Below are 11336 nucleotides of genomic sequence, written 5' to 3'. Positions count from 1 at the left end.
GTTAGTCGGGGACTCGTTCTCCTCGTCGGCCGTTTCCGTCGCCGAACTGTCGTATTCGTCTTTTGTGACTATGTTTTTGGAGGGAGGCTGACAAATTCCAGGCGGCGGTTGGGAGAGTATGGTAGGACTGGTTACGCAATCGGTAGCCGGCAAGGGCGGCATGCCTAGCAGCCTGGCCTTGGAATCCTGCATCTGGTCGGACAGCTCCTGCATGGTCAGGATGGGCATGGGCTGGAACACCGTGGACGCGTTCACCGAGTCGATGATCATGCAGGGATCGCCCATGTCGCCGTCGCTCTTGGCGGCCGCCGCGGGATGGTTGGGAGACTCGGCGGAAGCAGTATCGGAGTTGTGGTGATCCGCATTCTCGTCGCAAGACGAAGTACTGCTACCGCTTTCCTCTTCATCCGTCAGAACGGGTTTCATGTCTTCGCTGAATTTCAACTTATTAAATTCTGAGACCGCAGACTCCAAATCGTATTTATGTCTAAAATTGAAGTAAAAGCTTTTGATATGGGCGACAGGCTTGGCCATGACGTCCGCTATAGTCTCCCAGTTGGTGTCGTGCTCCTGCAGGAGGCTCTTCATCTTGCCGATATCCCCCTCGGAGAAGGTGCTCTCGATTTCTGCCGCTTGTTCCGTCCCTTCCAGCTGCAGGTGTGGCGCCAGCCTCCGGGTTATCCTCTTGAAGCACGCGTTGCAGCACTTGGCGAGGTTGGGAGGTATTTCTGGGGAAAATAAAACACGATTATTTCGCAGTTCGCGAATGACGATATATAAGAATGGCGCGTCGGGGTGAGCTCCGCTGACTTACTGAATTCGGCAATGACAGGGTCCCGCACATCAGGCGGCAGCTCCAGCCATTTGGAAGGAAGTGCTCGAAGTCGCTTGGAACGAACCTTTACAGGACACGTAGGCAGCGGACATCCCGTGTATCTAGCAACAATTAGAAACAGTTAGAACGAGTACAAAAATCAGTAATACAAATATGCAAAATATAAAATGCATATATATTTACCTCGATCTGACAAACTTGCAGTGGCACGTCTTGCAGACGCGCGCTCCCGCGGGCAACGCCTCCATTTGCAATCCGTAATGGTGCGCCCGCGCACGCGCCACGGGCCGCGTGCTCGGGCACATCTCCGCCTGGCACACGACGCACGGGTGGCCGGCCGGCTCGGGGGTGTCGGGCGCGGCGGGCGCGCTGCCTGCGAGCGGGCTGCCCGCGCTCACGCTCAGGCTGGGCGCGAGCGGGCTGCTCGCGAGCGGACTGTTCGCGTGCATGCTGCTCGCGTGCGGGCTGGTCGAGTGCAGGCTGGTCCCGTGCGGACTGGTCGCGCGGGGGCTGATCGCACGCGGGCTGGTTGCGCGCGGGCTGGTCGCGTGCGGGCTGGTCACGAGCGAACTGATCACAAGGGGACTGGTCGCGTGCGGGCTGGTTGCGACCGGGCTGGACGCGAACGGGCTGTTCGCGAGCGGGCTGGCTGCATGCGGGCTGGTTGCTAGCGGGCTGGCAACGAACGGGCTGGTCGCGAGCGGGCTGGCCACCGGAACTGCTGGAGCCGCAGCAGCCACTGAAGTTGCAGCAGCCGCCGGAGCCGCAGGTGCCACTGCAGCCGCCGGAGCAGCCGGAGCCACGGGAGCCGCCGGTGCCGAGAGAGCCGCGGGTGGCACTGCAGTCGCCGGAGCTACAGAAGCCACAGGAGCCACCGAAACTGAGGGAGCCGCGGGTGCCGCTGTAGCAGCCGGAGCTGCGGGAGCCACAGGACCCGCAGGAGCCGCCGGAACCGCCGGAGACGCCGGAGCCACCGGAGCCGCTGGAGACGGAACCGCCACCGCTGGAGCGGGGGACGGAACCGGAGCGGGGGACGGAGCCGCAGCAGGCGCCTCGAGAGGCGGCTCGACTGGCTTCTCCGGTTCTGAGGAAAAAATGATAATTTTGATAATCGACACGGAAATGAAAACTATCGCAATGTAACGCTCAAAAGTATATTTATTTCTAAACAAAGTAGGTATTACTAAATATAAGAATTGGGTAAAAAAAACGAAAAACGTTATTTTTTACTTTTAATAGTTTATTTGTTGTCCCTGGAGAAGGATTTCCCATTATTCGCTAACAATTCTCATTAAAAAGTAACAGAATCGAGGATGTTGCATTTTGTGCACGCGTCCAAATCGGTGGTAATGGCTGAAACAATAAAACCGCCGACTCGACAGCTGCACGTGATCCCAATATTTACCCACCGCCCGGTGGAGGACACAATGAACCGGAAATTTGCAAATATTGGCATATATACCAGAAATGATTGCAATGCCAAAACTGCTGTATTGCACCAATAGAATCAGAAGAAGAAAAAGAACCACCGTTAAATCGAATCACCTAGGTTCGTTCCATAGAACCACAATGAGAGGAATGTGATATTGCAGCAACGAAACCAAATGACATGTTGAAAAATCAGATTGACACGACACATGGGAGGGGAGGGCATACCGTAAGTTGACAACAATCGCGGCGCCATATTCCCAACCGGATCGACAAAAAATACAACATGACGGGCAGGCCTTAAACGGATCTAGCTGGCCGTTTGACAATTAGCGAATCATAGGGTGGCAAAAAAAATTATAAATGGCTTCACTAATAAAAAAAAACGAAGACCACTTCTTAAAAAATCAATTATTTTCAATGAAGACTGGCGTATTTTATTTAAAATTGTATATAATTCAGCTCATTTAACGTGAATTCCGGTATAGTGCGGGATGCTGTTAGCGCTTAGTTTAAATCGTTTTTTTTAACAAATATGGATCACAAATGTAAATTTTTGCTTAAGTTATATTTTTGTAGTGCTTCTAATTATGGGATTTAAATTTTCATTGAAATTCTAATAAAGATTTATAATATTTAAAAAAATATGAATTTACGTAACTGTTCTGTTACATTTTCAATTAAATTTAAAAATTAATAAAAAAATAAAACAAAATAAAATATTTTCCAATGGATAATCCAAATATGAAACCTGCAATTTATTATTATTTATTGTATCATACACTGGAGTGTAAAAAAATACAGGCGTTGTGTTTATACTCCTTAGAGTATAAAAAAATCTCTGTTGAGACAGCTATATATGTAACCTGCAGTTTGAAGACGGTGTATTAGAACCCATAAAAAACAGTTTTTCTTTCGAAACAGTTTTTTTTTTAAATCATACTATCAATCCGCGCGAAACAAGAAACAGGCAGCACACTTGAACAGTGCTGATCGTCCGATATGTCGGTGCGCCCACCCGATATTCAACTCCGGGTACTCCAGGTCTCGGGGGGGCTCCCGCCACCCGCAGCCGTTGGATTAATTCAACTTGTTTTGTGAATAGCAAATTAGGGCAGGATTAAATTGCTAGTTACACACGGAATCCGTCCTTTGTGAATCGGGAAGCGAGTGGGACGCGAGCCCGGCCGACCCTCGTACCTCGTACGTACGCGGAGAGGAATTATATCCAGTTTTTTTTCATTAGTCGGGATGGGGTTAAGCGATCGCTTCCCGCACGGTAAATGTAGTCTTGCCTTCCGAGCTGTATCTAGCATATGAAAGTGCGTCATCCTTAAACGATAGAAGGAAGTAATTTCAAAGAACGGCAACGGTGTGACTATGTCATACTGACAAAAATAATAAACTGATATTCTAAAAAAATCTTCATCAATTCATTAATTAATTCGGCAGTCACTTTGTGGAATGTAGGTTCTATCCATTTTTTTAATGAGGTTTTACTTGGTAAATACCACTAAAATCCGTTGTGACATGCGTTTCGATGCATTCATACGGTGTTTGAAAATGATGCGGAACGCATCGAAACAAGTCCCAAGATATTTTTTTAAGAAACGGTGGTTTTTACCAAGTAAAGCTTAAATTCCAAAAAAAAACTACAAGTTAGTAACAAAAAAAAAATTGCGTTTACACAAAAAATTGCATTTATATGTTTTTCTCTTAATAAAATTGTACAAATTATATGCCATCGTAATGTAGCGGTTAGCGTATTTGGCTAGCATGCTTGAGTTCCCGGAATCAATTCCCAGGGGGGGGTTAAAATAAATACTAGCGATTTTTCATTTCATATTTATTTAATAAAACCCGGGACTGGTACTGATCACCTTGCTTTCGTGTAATTAACGATTAATTTAACATTGTATCAATACGTTGCGGTGCCCTATGCACCATTTGATACAAATAAGGGTGAGAAAAAATGTAACGACGCGCATAATTGTATTGTATTAAATTGTTAACTTTACTTTTTGTTGTACTTTGGCATGCAAGTATTTCGACTCAACACAGGCTATGCATAAAGAGGCAAAATGCAGGTAAACTACAAGTACATGTTTATTTAAAATAATAATAATAACATGATTTTAAAATAAGTCATAAAGACGCTGGCGCGAAACGGTTCAAAGCATTGCGAGAGGTCAGAAAAAATGATTTTCACACCGGCGCAGTGGTCCTCCGAGGGGGGAACAGTTGTAAAACAAGGCACTCTTGCCGAGTGGGCCCGCGCCACCGTTTCACCATTCGGTACCGCGGTCCCCGGTTTAATCTAATAAATGTGCGAGTCAACAGAGAGCGAGCGGGCGGCCCGCGGGACCGCCCCCACCACCGCCCGCCCCACCCCCGCGGGTGGGGGTAGCGGGTTAGCGCCGCGGCCGCGGCTCGGCGTGTGGCGCTGTCGCGACTTCCGACCCGACGTCTTTCAACTTGTCCGATGACCAATTTTTTCGCAACTTCTTCGGCATACATTTTTAGTTGAACAAAAGAAGGGATTACCAACTGTCCGCTGCTGCCGAGAACAATACTCGAGATATTTACATCCATTCGAGAGCAGAATTCCTACATATCACTCATGCGAATTGTTATAACGATAAACATGGCGATTATGGCGACTTTGATATGTTCATTCATCATTATCAGAGCTGATTTGTTTATTAGTCAACATCAGTAAACCTCGAGGTGATTTTTCACGAAAACGGCGCTACATAAATTGTCCACTGTTCTTATCGTGGCATAACCTCGTTTTTATATTTAAACTAAACTTGTAATCTTCTGCGCCAACTTGAGCTTTAAATTAATACATAATTTTATAATTGGGACAGTAGAAGTGCGCGATATGTAATAATAAGTTGATAATTTATCTGCCATTTTCGTAAAATACCACATAAAGGCGTTGCTTTTTGAACTAACATATACATATGGTAAGTATGGAATGTAATGTAACCGATCTGTTCAATTCTGCGATAAACTCAAATAAAATAATATGTTTGTGTTTTGAAATTATAAAGCCACCTTAAATTCACATTTTTTTATGTATCAAATTTCAAAATCGGGTTTTTATTTCAATGAAATCATTAATCTATAACTATTTTCTGAGAAAACAAAAATAAATAGATTGTGAAAATAATTGGATTTGTTTCTTTTACGACAGTTTAATAACGGAATGGCATCAAATACAAAATAACTCAAAAAAGGTACTCTTTGGGATCGAAATTTGGTTAACTATATCAATGAGTCTAGGGAAATTTAACGAGTCAACAATAAGCCTATATTCATTAAGTTCCAATGGAAGCCAGAACAAGAACTTGTGGCAAACAAACTATGATCTAAAGTAGATAAACATAAACCCTAAGAAATTGTTGTTATATTTGTACAGTAAACAAGCGAGGGGTGAAAACAAAGCAATCAACGCGAACAAATTGCTTTGTATATATTATTGATGCGGAAACCGATAACCGTTCGTACGGCAACACGTGACCGCGACCATTACTGCGATTGGCGTTTTGTAACAAATTATTACATTCAGACAGACAATAAACGATGTTCGAGATGTCGATCGGGACGGCTGAGTCTAACCGAATTATCCTTTAAAAGAATGTCTCAGAGCTGCTCTAAGCAAGCGATTCTATATAAATGTTACTAGATATGAATGGTACTAGAGATGCTACTCTGAATGGGCGATGACCTAAGGTGGTCGTAGCAACTCAACATAACCCCATAACCGAAATTCCTAGTTTGGTAATCTCAAAACAAAGCCTCAGAGCTGCTCTAAGCAAGCGATTCTGTATAAATGTTACTTGAGATGAATGGTTCGATACATAGATGCTACTCTGAATAGGTGATGACCTTAGATGGTCGTAGCAATTCAACATAACCCCATAACCGAAATACCTAGTTTGGTAATCTCAAAAAAGAGTCTCAGGGCTGCTTCAAGCAAGCGATTCTATAACGGTACTACAGAAGAACACAGACACACAGATGCTACTCTGAATGGGCGCAATATAACCCCATAACCGAAATACCTTGTAAGTTCAAATATTCATTCTGTCACATCTTGATTTCTATATCTTAACATGGAATATTTGAATGCTCGTTTTTTTCAACTTCGTTGTTTTTTCCCCACTCTGACGATATCCTCTCGATGCGTACGCGTACGACATAAAAATAAGAAGAAAAATAATTAAAAAGATTAATATACAATACTATTATTGACATCTCAAGATAGATGGAGAAGAATATGGATTTCATTCATTGATTCGGCAGTCACAAGACAAGCTTCTTCTTCATCTATGTTGACATGTCAAAAGTGTAAAAATAATTCCTAAGTGGAGAAACCCAGATTTGGACACACTCAAAACATAATAGTATGACTGTCGGAGAGGTGTACTTAAGTTAAATATATTATATTTACGGTACAATAGTTGAATATTTAATTAAGTAATGTGTCCATAAAACGATTATCGTTGATATAAAATTGACGTATTCATTAGCGCCACAAGAACAAGGGCCGCGATGATGACTATCGCCGAATCGGTTCCGTGTACGAGAACAACGGTCCGATGTGACGGCCGATAGCGCGGGGCGGAGCTAATGTCCCATTCCGCGGGGATCGCCCAACAATCGAGGAAAAGTGGTCGCAGAACAGATCCGCTTATTGAGGAGATCATCTGCATCACGTCAGATTGTTAGGAAAATGCAATATGCGCATATTGCATTTTCAGCAATTTACAGCTCCAACCCATTTCGGCTGTCCAAACTTAAAACACAGTAAGGGACATTTTTTCGTGGTACTTTTTTTTTACATTTTTGGACTGTGTAGAATCTACTTAGTCCAAAAATGTAAAAAAAACGTAATACAAAAAAACGTCTCTTACTGTGTTTTGAGTTTGGACAGCCGATTTGTATTGGCGTTTCTCGCTCACTACCAAAGTGGTGACCCCGAGGTGATCAAGAACGATAAATTCTGGGCTCCTGACTAATCTCAAAACCAAAAAGCTGTTTGTACTATAACATTTTATAAAGTTATCTGTAAAAATCTAAATTCGTATTTTTTGCTATCTTTTCAACAACTAGGGGTGGTAATCTAGGATAATGATATCTCCTTTGTCAGCCGTCTCTCCACTGCTAGATGCAGGCCATTTCTGATTCCTTCCATTCTATTAACTTCTCTCGTTTGGGCTTTTTCAATCCACTTACTACCCGGACGGGGACAATACCATCGGCCCATCTTTTCTGGTGCCGGCCTATTCCTTTCTTCGTGTCCCATGGTTTCCAGCGCAGAACTCTGGATGCCCATCTGTCCATTCCCTGTCTCGCATGACCCGCCCATTGCCATTTCAGTCTTGCAACGCGATCTCTATCACATCGACAACCTTTGTCCGGCGTCTGATTTTTTATGATATACTCGAGTTGAAATAAAATAAACGATGCTGTATAAGCCGTAGCTCGATCGTGGCAAAAAAGACGTTAGGGATTTCAAAATACTGTGTTTTATTTCTTCTCGACTCCGCAATTCCACGAAATGACGCATTTCTTTTGATCGTTTGATAGGCGATTCGCGAACTATTGGTCGATACAACAGAGTGGCCCCGTGCAGCGTTAGACGAAAGAGAGATATGGATTGAAATTAAACAAATTATTATAAAAATGGCTTTGTCACACCGTGTAGCATCCCTCGGTGGTTAGTGAATATTTAATACGGCCGCGTGACAACTGTACGGATGGACATACCGTTTGATGAATTTATAATAATTGCAATCAGTTAAAAAGTTTAGCTTTTAAACTAATTAATAACACAAGATCCATTACGGACTAATTGTCTCGATACTTCGATACGGTATCATTACGCACTTATATCCACTTACCGACATCGAACTTCGAGCGTCGGAAATATCAATAATTAAAACGCGATAACCGAGGCATTTTTTCTTTACAGCGTTGGGTGCGGCGTACGCACCGGTCGAGTACAACTATCACTTCCCCGGGTGCAGATCACGCGCTAGGCGCGTATGACTGAAAAGTGATACCAATGAGTCAAGTGCTTAAAAAATATGCCCTTAGTCTTGGCACATTATTTTGTCAATGTGTATTGAATAAAAAAAATATATACAAAACTTCATAAATTAATGTATAATTTGCGATACAGTTTTCCAAAAATGGGAGATGAAAAATGGGCGCCGAACCAAATGAGTTTGTTGACCTATAGTCTACAGAGTCACATTGTGGTTTTACAATAGAAGCGCGTCGAACGACAGGTCCAGGGTTCGATTACCCACTGTGTCACAAGTCGATGGCCATTTTCTGTGTTCAACTGTTATTTGTAGAGAAAACGGGATGTTTGGTTTGAAATTTGCAAGAACTACAGTTTAACGTCAGGCGTGCAATTAGAGCTCGCTGTTTAGCACGTAATAATAAACTATTTGAACGGAAGTTGAAATACGTTTGCGAAGCAGTTCCTTTCCGGTCTAGGAAGCGGAGGAGAAGGAAGGAGGAAGGAAGGAGGAAGGAGGAAGCAAGTCGGAGGCGAGATCTGCCAGTCGATTAATTACGGTGTGCCAACATCGCGGGTACCGTACCCACTTCTCCACCGGCCGCGACACTGCGCCGAGACGATCGTGGAAATTAGGAAACACAGCCGCCACCTTATAATACACTTTTATGTGTTTTTTTTTTTTTAATAAGGAATAACCCGCAAAGCCTCTACTTTTTAGAGGCTTGTCTGCAGGTAGAATAGTAAAGATAGGGAGAAGGTAAATGTGAAAAACACATCACAAATACCCAGACCAATTGAAAATAAATTTCTTGAATTTATTTTGCGGGAATTGGCGGGAATCGAAGCCGCGACGCCAGTTTCGCAGTCGAGCGTCTACCCAACTAAGCCGCGGCGCCTTCCGGGATATGATGGAGTGTGATGAAAGGATGACTTGCTATACCAAGTTCTGACTTCTTCTTCAAACCCTTATCCACACCCCAATGGTGCATAGGGCACTGCATCATATAAATGCAGTATTATCTTGATCGTGAAGGAAAAGTTATCAGCCTTATTTGACCCTCCCCCCTAGGATTCGAACCTCGGACCTCTAGGGTAGCTGAGCGTGCTGACCATTACACTAAGGTGCGCCTTATACTGTAATCCGTAAAATACGGTAGAATTATCGAAATTAAGTAAGTAATTGAGTTATTGTTTTTTGACATCTCATCAAAGATGAAGAAGAATATGGAAGTCTGGCCATTTACGGGGCTGACGACCGTCATAGGCTGGTTTAACGTCTATGACGGCCGTCAGCCCCGTAAATGCCCAGACTTCCATATTCTTCTTCATCTTTGATGAGATGTCAAAAAATAATATGAAAATAACTCCTGTAATTGGAGATAATCGATATTTTGTAAACAAGTATTTGGACATTGAAAGCAGTCCCACCGCATGCCCAGATCTGATACAGAAGCATCTAGGCTTCCTGACAGATCTACTCTTGTTTAGCAATTTTTTTAAAAACTAAGTTGCGAAATTTATTGAAAGTTTGAAACAATACAAATTTGTATCCCGATTTTACTGTGAATTTACATTTAAAAGCTTTCAATATACCTGCCACTGCCAATCTAAATAAAAACAAGATTGTAAGTCCATCACCAAATTTTCTAGAAGTACCCCAGTGTAAGTATTTGGACACACTCAAAATGTTGTAAAGTAATCGAGTATTCAGTGGAGAATAGCGGTATCGGCGCAGTCGCCAGCCGCAAAGAAGATGTGCTCCGCCAGCATAAATGTTTAGTTAAGTTAAACCGGCGAATTAATTTAATAATCCCGGACTAATTAGCGCTCGGGGTGTGTACTGCGAGTGTGTACCGACCCAACCCGGTCGGCCCACGGGCGGGGGGGGGGGCGCAGCGCCTTGATGCCCACCAATGTTACATGTAACACGATAATAAAATTATCACTTTTTTTTGACATCTCAACATAGATGAAGAAGAATATGGAATATAATATTTACGGGGCTTACGACCGTCATAGGCTGGTTTGACACATCGACAACCAGCAGCCATACCTTGGCGGCAAATAATATCATTATAATTAAAAGGAAAAGAAAAAAAAATCACACTTTTCTTATGTTTCATTTCACGATGCTTGTGAAGCAATGAATATATCAAAAATTTACAAAACAATGTAATGGAAAACATTGAAAATGCCAAGTGCCAGCGGCTGTCAAGAAGCACGTTGTCCGCCATGAGCAACGTGTATTGCTGTTATTTTAACAGATGGTTCTGCCACTGCGGTAATAAAATCTCTTTAAAAATAACAGTCACAGTTGTTACATTAAAAAAAAACATGCACGTATTCAAACGCCACGTTGTGTAGAAATTTCAAATTAATCGCTTAATAATTAAAGGAAATTTAAGATTTTTAACAAACGAACATTTATTCTCGATAAAAGAATATGAAAATCACCCCCCTCCTCCGGGAATCGAACCCGGGACCTCCAGCACGGTGATTAAATACGCTAACCACGGAGGCGAAGTTACATAATTAGAAAAAAATATTGTTTTTTTTTCAAATATCTTCGAATCGGTGGGTTGGTATCTCGTCTCGAGATTTCATCCCCTCACTCCCAGAAAGTGTTAGGGAACTGCCAGCCGTATTATTATAATCGCCAGGTTTGCAATAATTATTATTATGAGACAGCGGCCAGGGGGGCGGGGGCGGCCCTCCGCGCCTCTTAATTGGGAGTTTAATTAATCGAATTAGGCTCAGGTACCCGGGTAATTGGAGGGGAGGGTAGTGGATAACTGAACCAACTAAATTACCGACAACTTCGACGTGATACATTGCTTTATGACTATTCTGAAGGGTAGTTGTAACCAATATGTGACCATGATTTTGTCAAGGAATTGATTTTGACATTGATATTACATTTGGCGAATAAATATTTCATTTGTGAATTAATTATTAAATCAAACACAGATTTTTTGAGTCTACTAAGTTGTATTTTATTAAAAACACATAAAAATTTATATAGTGGCAATTGTT

The 11336-nt window shown here is 42.8% G+C and overlaps 1 protein-coding gene across 5 annotated transcripts in view; it reads right to left on the bottom strand.

The window, feature by feature from the left end:
• The window catches only part of Smr (nuclear receptor corepressor smrter), a 301764-nt gene that overhangs the window by 5588 nt on the left and 284840 nt on the right, over nucleotides 1-11336 (bottom strand). For all 5 annotated transcript variants that reach the window (XM_088268009.1, XM_088268010.1, XM_088268007.1 and 2 more), the window contains 3 exons: nucleotides 1019-1919; nucleotides 815-936; nucleotides 1-728 (listed from right to left, as the gene is read on the bottom strand). The exon at nucleotides 1-728 is cut by the window's left edge and continues 1394 nt beyond it. In XM_088268009.1, the coding sequence (XP_088124135.1) occupies nucleotides 1-728; nucleotides 815-936; nucleotides 1019-1919 (1751 nt within the window). The remainder of the gene's footprint in view (nucleotides 729-814; nucleotides 937-1018; nucleotides 1920-11336) is intronic.

Source organism: Brachycentrus maculatus, unplaced genomic scaffold (genome assembly GCF_059751285.1).
Source record: "Brachycentrus maculatus isolate JH-2025_06_01 unplaced genomic scaffold, ASM5975128v1 h1tg000310l, whole genome shotgun sequence".
In the NCBI taxonomy this organism is placed as follows: Eukaryota; Metazoa; Arthropoda; class Insecta; order Trichoptera; family Brachycentridae; genus Brachycentrus; species Brachycentrus maculatus.
Note: the sequence above shows the minus strand (reverse complement) of the source record. Positions and strands in the feature narration are given on the sequence as shown.